General features: G+C 42.3%; 1 protein-coding gene across 1 annotated transcript; it reads right to left on the reverse strand.

Moving 5' to 3' along the window:
* Positions 1–4,710: 4,710 nt before the first annotated feature.
* On the reverse strand, positions 4,711–16,026 carry LSMEM1 (leucine rich single-pass membrane protein 1). Its single transcript, XM_024757853.1, has 4 exons — positions 15,659–16,026; positions 11,495–11,626; positions 9,025–9,153; positions 4,711–5,291 (listed from the first exon to the last, which is right to left on the reverse strand). The coding sequence occupies exons 2-4, from the start codon at positions 11,619–11,621 to the stop codon at positions 5,161–5,163; spliced, it is 387 nt and encodes a 128-aa protein (XP_024613621.1). The 5' UTR covers positions 11,622–11,626; positions 15,659–16,026; the 3' UTR covers positions 4,711–5,160.
* Positions 16,027–16,461: the final 435 nt, after the last annotated feature.

The raw sequence follows: 16,461 nt of genomic DNA on the forward strand, positions 1-16,461 counted from the left end.
TAAAAATAACATCCACAATTGGGCCCCCTCTTTAACATACAATTTATGAGCCGCTTATAAACAGCACAGAGCCTGAAAGACTTTCTGTCAACTTCACTGTTCTCACCAGCAGCAACACCCTCCCACTATACAGACGAAACTCCCAAAAGTCAGGGAGGTTAAGAAACAGAGTCAAGGGATTTCCCTGGTGGTGCAGTGGTTGAGAATCTGCCTACCAATTCAGGGGACACGGGTTCGAGTCCTGGTCCGGGAAGATCCTACACGCCGCAGAGCAACCAATCTTGTGCGCCACAACTACTGAGCCTGCGCTCTAGAGCCCGCAAGCCACAACTACCGAGCCCGCGCGCCTAGAGCCCCTGCTCCACAACAGAGAAGCCACTGCAAGGAGAAGCCCGTGAGCCACAACTACTGAGCCCACACACCGTAACTACTGAAGCCCGTGCACCTAGAGCCCGTGCTCCGCACCAAGAGAAGCCACCACAATGAGAAGCCTGTGCACCGCAACAAAGAGTAGTCCCGGCTCACCGCAACCAGAGAAAGCCTACATGCAGCAACGAAGACCCATTGCAGCCAAAAACAAAGAAATTAAAAAAAAAAAGAAACAGAGGCAAGAGAGGTGAGGGCCTCACTGTAACTTGTGCGCAGAACCAGAATCCAAACACAAGTTTACTCCGAATACATCATTTGTCCAGCAACTCAACCAAACTGAGCATCAGACTCACCACAGCAGCTTTTTAAGATGATGAATTCTCAATCCCATCCGCCCTGCCTGCTAAGTCAGAATATCTGAGAATAGGATCCAAGAACCTGGGTCTTTCTAAGCCTCCCAGCTGATCCTTGGACAGCCACATTGGGGAGCTGCTTTCTCCTGTTCATTATTACAGATCATTACTGGCTTCTTACATGTCTTATTTGCACGACCAATTAGCCTCCTCTTAAGTCCTCTGTACCATCAGCCCACACAGGCGGGCACCACATATACGCTCAACACCTGCTTGTTATAGGGAATTAAGTTTGTTCTAAATTGCTTGTCATTGTTTTTTTTAATCCTTTTCATCATCGTGAAAAGCAGAATTATATTTCAGTAAGGTTTTGCCTATAAAAAAATTTACTGAGAAGTTTTTATCTTTACCAAATGAGAATAAGTACACACATGGGTTCCAATAAGAATATGTTTAATTTCCTTTTTTAAAAAAAATACACTTCCTGATTCTGTGGAAAGATAGCTCATAGTCTTAATGCTTTTTCGCAGCTTCTTCTGAGCAAACTCATTCACAGAGGGGATAGATTACCAGTCTTTTCTTATGATGTTTCTTTTGGCCATCCTCTACTGAATTTAAATGGGGTCATTATTTTAAGCGGGAATAAAATTATTTTATACACCATGACTCAGAGAGACCTTGTTTCCATTAAAATTCTCTTTCTAAGCAATAAAAATGGATTATAACACAATGGTTTGTGCGGTATTTCCCAAGACATCTCAGTCCAAATGTCATGCACACCAAAATTTTTCTCTTTTCCACCACAGACTGCTGTTAGGAAAAAAAAAAAAGCAATTGTGTTTTTCTTTTTTTCTGGCCCCCCGGCATGTGGGATCCTAGTTCCCTGACCAGGGATCAAACCCGCCCCCCTGCATTGGAAGCGCAGAGTCTTAACCACCAGCCAGCCAGGGAAGCCCCTGCAATTGTGTTATTTTTAACCCTCCTGGTTTTCTTCTTACCTAAGAGCCTTGCTTTGGAGATTGGTGTCCACTGGCAGAGTCCTGGCCAGATGACCCTGGTCTTTGCAGGAGAGAGAAGCACCCCGTATTCCCTAATCTGTGGCCGGGCAGCCACACTGGGAAGCTGAAGCCTCCTCCTTCCGGGTTGTTCCACACCCCAATGGCCTCCAGGTGTCACAGCAGAGTGTGGTGGGCGGGTCTGGGGCCGGCTCACCTGCAGGTGGTTGCCAATCAGAACAATTTGAGGAGCTGTAGGAAGGCTCTCCTAGGGTCCTCCTGGTGGACTGAAAAGTGCATGGCATTGTTCCTGGGGTCAGAAGACGTGGATAATTCTTCTATCACGGCAACACCAGGAAGGGCATGCAGACAGAGCCCATTGCCAGAAAAAAATCACCTCTCTCTGAGCCTCTTGTGAACATGTACAAAGTCCAAAGAAAGATGCAAAACTTTCTTTTCTTTCCCTATCAGGACATGTCTCAGTTCAGCAGTCCCTTCTTTCTTTTTCTACTCCTTTGCCTCACATTACTGTCCCAGCTCCCTCCTGCCACTGCGCGTTGTGCTTTGGTCCAGGACAGACCTCAGAGAAGCAAATGTGGATTGATATGTTCTTCAGACTAGATCGTTTGGAAAACCACAAACCCTCCTGCTTATATTGATCACCTCTTGTAAATTAGCTTAACATGTTGTTTTGCCAAAAGCTCTTACCCCACCATCCCTGGTCGGATCAGATCAGGATGCTATGGTCTTAAGTGCAGCAGAAAAACATTTGGCCCTAAGTCCCCATCAGTAGATGTTAAATTTAGTGGGTTATTTCCCTTATACAACACCTACTACTTTTAACATTAATAATTATAATAACTAGCATTTACTGAGTACTTTGTTTCTGACACAGTGTAAGTCATTTATCAACTCTTTTAAGCCTTACAACAATACTAAAAAACATTTTATAATGATCTAATTTTACTGATAAAGGAGGAAAGAGGTTAATTTCCCCAAAGCCACAGTAAATGGTGGCACCAGGATTCAAACCAGACAGTTGGGTTCCCCAGCCCATGTCTCAACCACCATATTTGACTGCAGTGAGACTACATGTAACCAAAGGTTATGAAGGTTCAGCTATGCAAGACGAACAAGTTCTCAAGACCTAATGTCCAGAATGGTGACGATAGTTTAACTATACTGTATTGTACACTTGAAATTTACTAAGTATAGATCTTAGATCTTTCCATACACACCACACACACACATTCATACAAATAGTAACTATGTAGAGGTGATGAATATGTTAATTAGCTTAATTATGGTGATCATTTAACAATGTATGCATAGATCAAAACATTGTTATACACCTTAAATATATACAGTTTTTATATGTCAATTATATCTCAAAGCTGTTTTTTAAGAAAAAGGAAAGAAAAAAATGGATGATTTTATTAAACAAAAATTCTCCAAATGTTAACATTTACCATAGGGGCTTTATACACACATACATTTTTTTTGAATTTTTGAATTTTATTTTACTTTTTTATACAGCAGGTTCTTATTAGTTATCTATTCACACACACACACTTTTATTTTTCTGAACCATTTTGGAATTGAAGACATGATGTCCCTTTATCCTTAAATGCTTCCATGTGTATTTCCTAAAACCAAGAACTGTCTCATGATAACCATGATACTATTAGTAAAATCAGGAAATTAACATTGATATAATACTATTATCTAGTCTACAGACCCTATTCAGATTATTCCAGTTGTTCCAATAATAGTTTTAATAACAAATTTAAATCCCTGTGTTAAAAAAAAAAAGACTACATGTAGCCAGCCAATATGTTAAAACAGGATCAATAGAAGTTGCGAATCTGTGAATCCAAATACCAGGAGCTGTAATGCCTGGAGTTCCCCAGGCTGTGTATGTGACCATGGCTCCATCGATGCCATACAGGCAGGACAGTGCAGATCCAACAAGATGGATGCAAAAAGATGGATGAAATGATTTATCAGACACTACACTACTTCATGTTATAAAAATCATAAATTCCTTGGAATAAAGATCATTTATTACTGAGCACAAAATATCCACTGTGTAGGGGAAAGAAAAAAAAAGGCATAACAAGACCAAACGGGTTCAAAGAAAGAAATGGGTATTTTTAAAAAGAGTTGTTGCATCAGCTCATCTGTAGTTTGTGAAACAATGTTATAGCAAATCCTGATAAGTTATTTTGCCACACCCCATCAACAGGTCAATAAGAATTTTCCAATAAATACAATTCAGATTTTTAAAATATTCTGCATGATATCAATTTTTAAAAATTAAGTATGCAGTACAAATGTTTTTGAGTGCAAAAATGGATAGGTGAAATGTCTTGTGTTTATTTCATTAACTATTTAGTGTTATAAAATGTGTGTTTATGTATGTGTGTAACTTTAGAATAAACCCAGATGTTTCTGATGAACCCAAAATGATAGAATTGCAATAGACTTCACACAACAGACTTACACAATATATTTATATTAAATAAAAGATTTTCTAAGACTCATGCTTTTAAAGCTGATTTATATCACAACATATCCAATTTCATAAATTCTGTGCCTTACCTTTTGTGCTAAAACAAGGCAGGCTCCAAATATTCCAAATATATGGTTTCCCACTGTAGTTTAATAAAGGCTACAAACCTATCAGATTTCCTCACAATTAATCAGCAGCGTACTGAAGGATTTTTTTCCCATCAGAAACAAAGTCAAAAAGCTTATATATCTACACATAACTATACATCTCCTTTGTTCCTCACTTGAATGTAAGCTTCTCTGGAGTATGGTGGTTTGTACAAAGCAGCAGCTCAATAAACATTAGTTGAATAAATAGGGCTCTCTCTTTTGACCCCACCCTACCATAGGCACATAACTACTATTAGCAAGTACCAGTAGGCAACTAGCTTGGAGGTCGCCCACCCCCTGTCACTGGAGAAATGAGTCAAAGTGTAATCACCTGAGCAGAATCTATTTTATTGTAAAGAGTTATCACCTGATTCCCTTGACTACAAATAATTCAATGAATTCCTTAGGCTTTCGAGGGAGTTCATAAAGTTACATGAGGTGCCATGAAATTTACTGGCCACAGTGAACGTATTCTGGTGCCAAAGCTCCTTTCGTAAAAGAAGCTGTACATACAGAGCCAAATTCCCGTTCTTGTTTCCTGTTGGTTCTCTTCCGTGCTAGCCACCTTCAACCCCATGAAAGCTGAAGGACCCTACCACAAAACCAGCCCCCTTCTGGCGGCTGTCCCCAGCCCCCCTTGCCTTGGAGCTGCTCCCATCCCTGTAGTGGAAAGTTGGCCTTTTGTTGCCTGCAGATATGCCCTTGGTCGGTTCTTAACCCTGTACCCTCCCAGGACAGCGAGAAGCTCAGGTGTTAGCAGTTGCTCTTGGACGATCATTCCTTTAGTTCTGTTCAGAGTCCAGTTGGTTGAGTCGCTTTACAATGATGCTGTTGATTTTCTTAAGATCATCTATGTCCCTTCCCTCAGCTGCTAGTCTTCTTGACACATCTTCCATCTTGTTGCCAGTTTGAACTTTAAAATGAAAAACAGACAGTGTTACACTGGTTTCCAGTGTGTTCCATTGGGACTCATCAGAGCCCCGTTGGGGTGCTTGGCTTGAGAGCTGAGAGGCCCTCTTGGCAAATCCCCTGCTCCAGTATCCCACGCAGCCCAGAAGCCCAGAAGAGAAATTGATGAAGACTGAAGTTACCTATCAAGTGAATTATTTTTATGACCTCTTGGTGAAAGACTTGACTACCTTTGGCAGACTCCACACAGATTTTCGCTAAGAAGGACTTTGCTGTGAGCAACCAAAGGAAACCACCAGCGTCTGATTATCCCCACAGAAGTGACTGTTATGTTGTCTCAGTTTGAGACCCATTCTCAGAAAAGGGTTTTCACTCCACATGTGGGAGGTGGGATATCTTGGGTTCCAGACTACTTTGATATACACAGCTCTCCTGGCTCTAAATTACCAGCCCATAATGAATGTATAATAATTCCCCTCAGACCACCCTGAGAGCAGAGAGTCCATATTTCCAAAATAAATAGAACCCCTGGTTATTGAGTAGGTCAGGGAATGGAATACTCTGAGGTCTGCTTATGAGTTAAAATTTCCAAGAAAAGCAGCACAAAATCAGTATTTAATACATGAGCTCCTTATCATTTCCATTGCAGGCAAGTTTTTTCCAAGATATCTTTCAGGAACTAATGATGGTGGTAACTTGCTACTGGGTTTAGCCAAAAACTAACGTGGGAAAGTGTTAGAGCCTCACCTTCCAGGCTTGGGACAAACTGTTGCCCAGAAGCTGCCTTTCCCTCATATCTGAAAAATTATGTTGGATGAATTATGGTCCAAGACATGACAGAAATGTTTTAATTGAGCTTTGATGCAGAGCCAGGCAGAGATACCACTTGCTTCTGGAGAAAAGTGTGAAACAAATAAATCCCCTCTTGGGAACCTTCTATGTTAGTCAAACACAGAAGGAAGTAGCAGCCATATTGGACTAAGGCTGTTCCACAATACAGTGGTTCCAAGTTAAATTCCAAAAGAGAAAAAGGTTTCTATATGCAAAACCATTAGAGAAAAATCATGCCTGACCTGCCTTTTGGAAATTCACAAGAAGTAAAATAAAATACCTTAAGTATTACTAACCCAGCAATTCTCAAACTCATTTGACCATAGAACCCTTTTTTAAATTAAGGCAATACTTAATCACATCCCACATATCTACATTGCTTGGCCACTGGAAACTGCTACAGAGGCAGGTAGGCACCCACAGTAACCTATCCTTGCTGTCCGTTATTCCTCTTTAGGACAGAGATTGTGACAAAAACACAAGGCCCAACAGTTTATTCAAGGTAATCAGTATAAAATAGCCTTATTTCTCTTGCATAAAAATGTCAGGGTTATAAAGAATATAAGTTCTTACACTTCAGTTAAAATGACACAAATTTGCACTGAACCCCACTGACAGCAAAAAGGTTTCCTTGTTAAAGATGAGCACAGGCCAAGTTCATTTATAGCTGCCTGTGCCAACTCTGGTCTTAGGTTGGGTTAAGGTTTATCTGAAAACCACAGGAAGCCTTTATTATTACTTCAACACAGGCAGTGGAGGGCCAGTGAGGTCTGCAGGCAGACAGCTCAGGGTATGAATCCCAGTTCTGCTTCTGACTAGCTGGATAAATGTGGAGAGTTAAACTCTCTGGGCCTTAGTCTTTCATCGGTAAAATAGAAATATTAGACACTACCTTGAAGGGTAGAGTAAGGACTTAAGATAATGAAATTAATGTGTCTAGCAAAGAGTAATTGTCCAATAAAAAGACACTCTTCTTTATTCACATTTTCTTTTTTTTTTCTAAGATTTTTTTGATGTGGACCATTTTTTTTTAAAGTCTTTATTGAATTTGTTACAATATTGCTTCTGTTTATGTTTTGGTTTTTTGGCGGCAAGACATGTGGGATCTTAGCTCCCCGACCAGGGATCAAACCCACACGCCCTGCATTGGAAGGCAAAATCTTAACCACTGGACCACCAGGGAAGTCCCTTCTTTCTGTTTCTTGATATGACGTTGCCCTCAATATAAAACACTAGAAGCAAACATAAAATAAATCTTATTCATACAACGGGGTGTAATATGGTGATAAAGTGAATGGTCTTTGACGTCAGGCAGGGGTGTCTCTGAGCCCTGATTAGGCACCATTGTCTGTTGGCCTTGGGCATATTAATTAATCTCTCTAAGCTTCAGTTTCAGCATTGATAAAACCAAAATAACAATAGGTCCTACACCATAGGGTTGTTATGAGGTGGTGAGCAAACAGACATAAATGCTTAGCACAGTGCCTGGGACAGAGTGGGCACCCAATACATAACATTTTTAATTATCATTGCCCTAAATCTTACTACTTATTTTCCCACAAAAAACAGCAGTCCCTTTGGATTGCTCCCAAGTCGGTAGGCATACCTAAAATTTCTCAATAGTGTAACTGAGTCATTTCCCAGGCAGGTGAGGCAGGATGATATTTGGAGCATCAACTTATGTGGTATAACATTTCAGAAGAGTAATCCGTGTGCTCTTTCCTGCAGGTTCAGGGCCAACCCTCCTCCAAAGAATAATCACATGCAAGGGCACCACTATTGTAAGGAGAGTTCACACTGTAGCTTCTAAGTGCAAAAGGGCATCAGCAGGGTGACAAAGAAGCAATTAAACATCACCGCTTCGCACCAGCTCTGAAACCTATACCAGGAAAAGACTTTTAAGCTGGAAGGGAGACGAAGTTTGGGGGAGGAAAAGGGGTTAGAAGCTGTAAGAGTCATGCCCTCTGCCCACTTCCCATCACCACCACTGCTACCTCCACTGATCCTGAATGAATCTGAAATAGAGGCATTTCAGAGCCATGGGATCCACTGCTCATTTAGGAGTTCTGAAGGTTACAAGGCCTGCAGGGCAGAAGAAATGACAGTGTGGTGGATCCAGGCAAAAGGGTATAAAGCGTGACTCCTTCTCTCAGGCTCCATCCACTCTTAAGAGGGGTGGGAGGGAACTGAAGTAACCCCAGATGGTGGTCTGCAGGGGACAGCTCAGGGAGGATGTTGGTGGGCTTTCCTGAAAGGGCAATGTGCCTCAGGATGGACAGCACCCCTCCCCGACCTGAGGCAGAGAGGAGAGTGGCACCGAGACCTCAGGGGATCTCTTGGCTGAGGAGCTGTGTGGGAAAGCCTGGGTCACCACTCAAGGGCGGACATGCAGGGCCCAGGCCAAGGGCAGGCAGGACGCCAGCCTGGGCAGTGTCAGACAGGAGCAGTCTCCTCCCAGCCCAGCACTGCCTCTGGGCCCTGGCACAAGCCCAGTTAGTGCTTCTAATGGATTTCAGGGAAGCCAGGGAACCTGGAAGAGGGGGTGAACCTGACTGTGACTGAAAATTATAGACCTGAGTTCATGGAGAACCCATGTGTTGGCTGAAGAAAACCCCAAGTTAGCTAGAATAAGCTGCCTACCATTGGCAGCTAGGGACTCCAGATGAGAAATTAAAGCATTATAGAAACATTGAATGTCCATGTTTGCGAACTCCTGGCACTGAGGGCTTATGTGTGCCCCAGCGACCCGGCCCAGAGCAGCAGGTACCCTAGGCAATCATGCCCCCTCAGCCTTCAGCGGCCGCACTGACTGCCAGGAAGCACTGCCTCGTTACCAGAGCAAAGCTAAACAACCAGCTACAAAGTAAGTGCACAGCAGTGATGAAAAGTGTGTCGATGGTACTCACCTATCAGAAATATCACAAAGGAAACCAGTGCCAGGCTGACAATCAGCACGATGATCAGCCCCACCAAAAACAGACTGTGGTTTCCATTTCCTGAGTCAGTGCCGACGTCCGGGATTTTCTCCTCTAGAGCTAATGTGAAAAAAACAACAACAAAGACAAAAACTCCTCAGCATTAAAAAAGAGAGAGAGAGAGATGTAAGGGATATGCCCATTTTCCCTCTGATCACTCTGGAAAGAGACTTATGTTTGAGGAATGTCTTTGGATCGGGTGCTCTTTGAGAATTTTTCACCTTCTTCTATATCAGTATCCGAAGAACAAGTCAGGTCAAGCTATCTCTTCAGCCCCTATTTGGAAAATTCTTTGAAGATCGTGTTAACACTGATGTAGCCAGACTTGGATTTTTCTTTTGCTTGGGGGAGGGTGGTGGTGGGTGGTGGGCAGGGAATAAAGAAGTTAAGGGTTCAGAGTGATGGAGGCTCTATTACCCTTTTCCCAAAGTGAGCCAAGAATAAAACACAGCTGGCTGTGGGCCACTTACTCTGGGTGAAAGGCTGAACACTCTGAGATATCTCCCAGAAAACTTTATTTCCTATAAAAATAACCAGTTATGGGCTTCCCTGGGCGCAGCGGTTGAGGGTCCGCCTGCCGATGCAGGGGACACGGGTTCGTGCCCCGGTCCAGGGAGATCCCACATGCCGCAGAGCGGCTGGGCCTATGAGCCATGGCTGCTGAGCCTGCACGTCCGGAGCCTGTGCTCTGCAACGGGAGAGGCCACAACAGTGAGAGGCCCGCATACCGCAAAAAAAAAAAAATAAATTTAAAAAAAATTTAAAAAATAACCAGTTATGCTTATATCCATTTAAACAACAACATCAAAATGACCCTGATGTGATTTGGTTTCTAAAAGCTGTTTCCAGGATGGACATGCTCTGGAAGCAAGGTTCTCTTAAATGTTTTACCGTTGAACTGAAAATGCAACCATGCTTATAAAACAGCTTGGTTCACCCAAACCATGAATTGTCTGCATTTGGTCACTGTTTTGTAAGGCCTATTTGCCTAATAACACCCAAATTAAATTGAAAAAGAAATACAGAAACTTGTGGTAATGGAGATCCTTGAATTGCCTTCTGTAATCCCTCCTACTTTGTATCAGTCCCACACCCTCTGCTACTTGATTATGGAGAGGTGGGGGCTTAGGTCCTGTGCTTTATAGGGACATCCTGTGTCACACCCTCCAGAGCTTTTCCTTCCTAATCATAGCTACGGCATAAGCTGACACCCAAACACCTGCATTTATTGAGACCAACTGCAGTAAAAACAGATGAAAACCTGAACAAATTAAAATGAAGAGAAAAACAAGAATTCAAAAAGGATTTAGGGGGCTTGCCTGGTGGCGCAGTGGTTAAGAATCCGCCTGCCAATGCAGAGGACACGGGTTCGAGCCCTGGTCCGGGAAGATCCCACATGCCACGGAGCAACTAAGCCCATGCACCACAACTACTGAGCCTGCGCTCTAGAGCCCGTGAGCCACAACTACTGAGCCTGCATGCCACAACTACTGAAGCCCGCGCACCTAGAGCCCATGATCCCCAACAAGAGAAGCCACTGCAAGGAGAAGCCCATGCACTGCAATGAAGAGACCCCGCTCACCGCAACTAGAGAAAGCCCACGTGCAGCAACGAAGACCCAATGCAGCCAAAAAATAATAATAAATAAAAATAAATAAAATTAAAACAAAAAGGATTTAGAAGGGGAATAATGGACATAAAATTGGGACAGTAAGAGTTTCGAGTGCATGTGAAACAAACAGCAAGTGGGCATTTATCACCTGTGTTGGAATGTCAGCGTTTAAGCTAGAAAAGATGGGGCTCAGAATAACCTGATAGAACTCATTTATAATATTTAGGGGACAAGATACACATGTAGTATTTCGTATTCAGCAGCTTTTTATTTTGTGTTCCCCCTCCTCTTTCTAATGCTTTGAGGCAATCTGTAATCTAAAAAAATGAAGCTGACTTTTTTGCCCAACAAAATCTTAATGATTTTTTTAAAACTAGATAAACGTGTGGAACAATCCGCACACAAAGTAAGACCTCTCTAGGAAAGTGGGCACCCTCGGTGACCTGGCTGTGGTCACTAGAAGGCACAAAAGCGGCCAAGAGGGATGAGTAAGCCTCATCTCAGCAGCCTCCACCGCTTTCCAGGGAGAGAAACTCCACAGGGAACTTCTTAGAACTTTTAAAGACAAGAGTTCAAATCTTGCTTAACAGCCAAGAAAGCCCACAAGCCTGGCAAGTATTCAGAGAACAAAAGCAAAAATTGCCTAATACTAAACAGCATCTCTAACGCGGAGGCTTCCTAATGCCCACCCCACCCCCAGCCCACGACCACAGGTCCAGCTCAGCATTCGCTATTTTTAGGTGGCCAAGAAGCCCGCACGGGCGGCCAAGCCTGGGAAGGCACACATACGGAACAGATGCTGCGATCCGGCAGGACAGAGGTTTAGTTTGTTTAAGTCATTTATGGAATCCACAACATAAAGCTTTCTATCTTCAGGAATGCCGCCAGAGCCCGTGTCCTGGGAAGAAGGATTCATTGTCCCTGGAAGAAAACACTGCTGTTAAACACGAGAGGCGGGGCTGGGGAGCCGGCCTTCAAATGGATCACAGCCCACAGGAAGTTGGGCTGGCATGTGAAGACCCACCCACACATACTACTGCCAAATGAAGGGCTAGAAAAGTTTAGCTGTTCCTTTTGGGGACAATATTGAAACTCTTCTTTTTGCTTTGCTTGCCTGGAAGCTCAGAGTCAAGTGTGTGTCCCAATTTTAACGCTTTAATACCCTGCTTATCTGCACTTGCTCTTTCTTCCTGCTCAGATTTCTCAATTCTGTCTATATTTACCCTGGGCCTCTTTTAATTTTTTGTAATTGATTTTTTTTTTTTTTTTTGCAGTATGTGGGTCTCTCACTGTTGTGGCCTCTCCCATTGCGGAGCACAGGCTCCGGACGTGCAGGCCCAGCAGCCATGGCTCACAGGCCCAGCCTCTCCGCGGCATGTGGGATCTTCCCGGACCGGGGCACGAACCCACGTCCCCTGCATCGGCAGGCGGACTCTCAACCACTGCGCCACCAGGGAAGCCCTGAATGTTTCTCTTTATTACACTGTTCGTATTCTGGCGAGACTTCTCAAATCCCTTGTGCAAGAAGACAATGTATAAACACATAAAAAGATAAAATTAAGCTAGGCAGCCTGTGGCCATAAAAATTCTGAGAAGAAGAAGAAAATGTTACTGTGAACCATTCTAATTGATGAGGCTTTAATACAAAACTATACTTTTTATATTCTCCCTCAATATGGTATAGGAGTCCCCACCTTAAAGGTATCCTTTAGTCATTACAGACTGGCTCTGAGACCTCAAGACAAAAATCTTAGCAAACTGAGTACGGAGATGAATACTGCAGCTGTTGGAGGCTAAACTTCAGGACCTCTCAGGTCTCTTCCTTCTGTGTTTCCTTAGAGTGCGGTCACTTACGTAATAAGTAATTCTAAAATTGTGGTTTACATTGAAGATAATATTCTCTAATGATAGCACAAGTTCAAGCTACACTGAAAAATCTGAATGGATTAAAAAGTTCTATTTTAAGATGTCTCTCTAGCACAGAGAACCTGTGACCTTTTAATTATGTGAAAAGAAGGTTCTAGGAAGACAAATTCTGATTGCTATCAAAGCTTTCTTCTTCACAGTTATCTCTTTTCATAAAATGAGTCTAATAATGGATGTGGGATTTTTTGATCAGGAAAGGATTTTAGACATGCTCTCATCTAGTCCCCATCCTTTCCACAAATGAGAAAATTGACGCTCAGAAGGTAAATGCCCAAGATCATACATTAGCTAGTTGCTGGGCTGGAAGGAGGCCTCACACTTCAGAGTTCACTGCCCCTTCCCTTGTGTTACCTTTCTTCTCCACACCCTTCCCGAATCCTTTGTCAAGACTCAGCTCAAACCTCACCTCCATTAAGAATCAACCCATCTTTTCCTTGTGCCCTTGCTGGATACTGTACATTCTTCTATCAGAACATCTGTTCTATTTTATCGCATTTATTTGCCTACATCTTTGATTTCCCCAATTGACTGAACACTCCATAGGGTAATCTCCAATCCTATTCTTCAAATGCCCAGTGCCAAGTTTAGAAGCCAGTGATTTATGTTAAGTTGGAACACCTAAAATATTTTATTTAGGATTTAAATCTCACTATTTCCAAAAGAATTTGAGGCAGTTAATAATAAGTACACTAACATAAAACTGAGGTTAAGAATCCTCGTGTCATATCTATCTGGACTTTAGTAAAAGCAACGCAGAAAACTTCACGTCTGCCTGTATGTGGCAACACACTATTGACTTCCTCTTAACATTTTAAAATTTTCCTTTAATGCCCAGCTACAGAATGAAGGCAAATATGATTAGAGTTAGGAGAAACCGAATTCAGGAAAAAAAAGATGAACACCTATAGAAGATCTGAAAAAAAAAATAGTATCAGCCATTTACTAAACAGATTAAACTGCAAACTAAAATATTAAGACCAAACAATTTCCCAGTAACAACTAAAAACCTACTAGTACTTGTAAAAACAAAGTTCCCCCAGAACCCTAGCTAAGAAACACAGTGAGCTCGAAAAGCCATGAACTAGTTAGATTTTTTTTCAAAGTAAAAATCTAAAAGGGTGTTTCAGTTATGCTGAAATTTTAATTAACAAGAACACCTAACTCCCTGAATATTTTAGGTAAGATACTACCGAAGCACTTTAGATATAGATATTACTGAATTCCAAATATACTTCATGGATCATTCCTAAGGGAATGACTTTAAGTGACAAAAAAAAAAAAGTAACAGCATATAGAACAGAGGGGCCTTAGAGATCAATCAAATCTCATCCTTTTACAGATAAAACCAAAAGTGTTGACTGATGCATGGTCACAGATTCCTATTGTTTTAAAAATGTTTTATATTTTATCCTCTCTTTATATATTATCCCAAACACTAATATCTGATGAGGCATAAAGGTTGTGTCCCATCATAGGATCATCGTTCCAGACACAGCATCTATTTTAGGCTTGGTGGCTGACACATGGTTCATTTTTGGATCTCTGACTTGACATCCTTGAGCCTTAGCTTCCCCTCTAGGGATGTAATTACTATTGCTTAAGTCTCATACTGAGGCTTGAATCAGTGTTTACAAAGTAGAGGACTAGCTAGAAAATCATAGCTACAAAAACTGACTTAAGAGCTGCACGACTAATAAAATCTCCAAACTACTGGCCTTGCTGCTGACTCAAAAGGTGATTCAATGCGACATCAAACCCAGAAGCACTAACATAACAACTTAGAGTGAACTCTGAAGTGCTCTGAATGGAAATCTCTTCATTTGAGTAAAGTCACAATGTAAATAGATGCTATTTCAATGCATTTTTAATTAAATGCAACATGCAAATGAAAAATAAAGAGCCACGAGAAAAAACTGAGTTGAGTGTGGTTCACGCACGCCAAGAGCCTGCAAATGACCCTGTGAGTAAATGGATACAGGATCACATGGCCCTCAAGCCAGGACCCATAGCTGTTTGACACCCAGTTGTTGCTATCTTTGCATCTCCACATGAGAGCATCTGGGAACAACCAGCAGTGCTGGAGCAGCCAGAGTGTTACTAAATTCTGCATTGCACTAACTTGACCCTCCTTCTTGACTGCGGTGTGCAAATTTGCTCATTAAGATTGACCAACCAAAGTAGCATCCTTTTCATGGAACCCTTTCTAATACCTTGAGCTGAAACATGTAAGTAATTTTATTTTCCTCCAGTTTAGATCAATGCTAACAGCTGATTCTTTTTCTCATTTAAGAATTCTTTGACTACCTACTAATAAATACTGACCAATATCATCGTCTATGAAAATTTGCTTTGCTCTTTACTTTTTATCATAGGTGCTTGGTATCAAACCAGAGAAATAACTCAAACCAGCACTGCTTGCCACAAAATAAAAATTGTTGTAATAGGATTTAATTCAAAGCTAATAGGAAGCTTTATTGAGCAAGTCATGGTAATTTGTTCTATAATTCCAGTTCAGAGTCAGTGCCTCTTCACATCCAGGAAGTAATTTTAAAAATCAAGTCTAAATCATCTGTATCAAAAGTTAAAAAAGCAGAGTAGGGCTTCCCTGCTGGTGCAGTGGTTAAGAATCCGCCTGCCAATGCAGGGGACACGGGTTCGAGCCCTGGTCCTGGAAGATCCTACATGCCACGGAGCAACTAAGCCTGTGGGCCACAACTACTGAGCTTGCGCTCTAGAGCCTGCAAGCCACAACTACTGAGCCTGCGTGCCCCAACTACTGAAGCCCGTGTGCCTAGAGCCCGTGCTCCACAACAAGAGAAGCCACCGCAATAAGGAGCCTGTACACTGCAACGAACAGTAGCCCCCACTCACCACAACCAGAGAAAAGCCCGCGCACAGCAACGAAGACCCAATGCAGCCAAAGATAAAGTAAATTAAAAAAAAAAAAAAGCACATGCAACAAAAAACATCCCAGCCTCAAGAATCATAATTCAGTCTCAGTAGAGTAATAGCATGCAAATTACTTACAAAAATGTGAGCTTTGACTGCTAGGTTACCAGGAAAAAACAAATTATTCAGAAGCAACTATAATGACTTTCTAGAAATTCTGTAGCTCTTTCTTTGCCTCCCTTCAGCACACGGTGCTCTTATAAGGCCCATAAACCCCAGCATGAAACTGCTGGTCTATATTTAGTGTTAACTTAGCCAAGCAGTGTAAGATTCCAAATAGTGACTTTTTTTCACAGTGCCTAAGGTTTTTAGTAAATATAGTACTGGGACTATGCTTTAAAAAGAAAAAAACCACCATGCCTTGATTTAAATGGTAACTGATGAGGTTCTGATTGGACTGAGATTTACGTCCTTATTTGGCAGATGTGTAAACTGACACAGTTCCTGCACTTCTGCCAGGAGGTGCTCTCATATATAAATATCGGGTAGCAGGCTGGAGCTGCCACTCTGACAACTAACTTGCACAGGACTCCAGTCAACAGGAAAAGAATAAGGCTGACCGTCTAACCAGGATGAGGGCAGATCAGAGGACGCCTAGGGCTTGCAGTAGCTACAGGAGCGGACTGTGCGTGGGAGATTGCATGGCTACAGACCCAGTGCCCCCACTGCTGGCAGTGGAGGCACTTTATCTCATCAACTTTCTTTCCTTTTCAAAGGCTTTATTCTGTGAGTTTTTAACGCATCCTCCTTTCTCAGGAATGTCAGCCTCTGACGTGGTTCCCTCTCACACTTGCCAAGGACCATCTGCCCTCTGGGGTACATAAAAGCAGCACAGTGAGGAGTAGACTATACCACAAGCCTACCCCGCTGACTATCTGAGC

This window comes from Neophocaena asiaeorientalis, unplaced genomic scaffold (assembly GCF_003031525.2).
Source record: "Neophocaena asiaeorientalis asiaeorientalis breed wild unplaced genomic scaffold, Neophocaena_asiaeorientalis_V1.1 scaffold116, whole genome shotgun sequence".
NCBI lineage: Eukaryota > Metazoa > Chordata > Mammalia > Artiodactyla > Phocoenidae > Neophocaena > Neophocaena asiaeorientalis.

Bases quoted from the DNA above. Each gene is read 5' to 3' on its own strand.
- LSMEM1 (XM_024757853.1), bottom strand. From the start codon at position 11,621: ATGAATCCTTCTTCCCAGGACACGGGCTCTGGCGGCATTCCTGAAGAT. The intron at 9,154-11,494 runs GTATGTGTGCCT...TTTTCACATTAG, and splicing joins CGGATCGCAGCATCTGTTCC to CTCTAGAGGAGAAAATCCCG. The intron at 5,292-9,024 runs GTGAGTACCATC...TTCATTTTAAAG, and splicing joins CTTTGTGATATTTCTGATAG to TTCAAACTGGCAACAAGATG.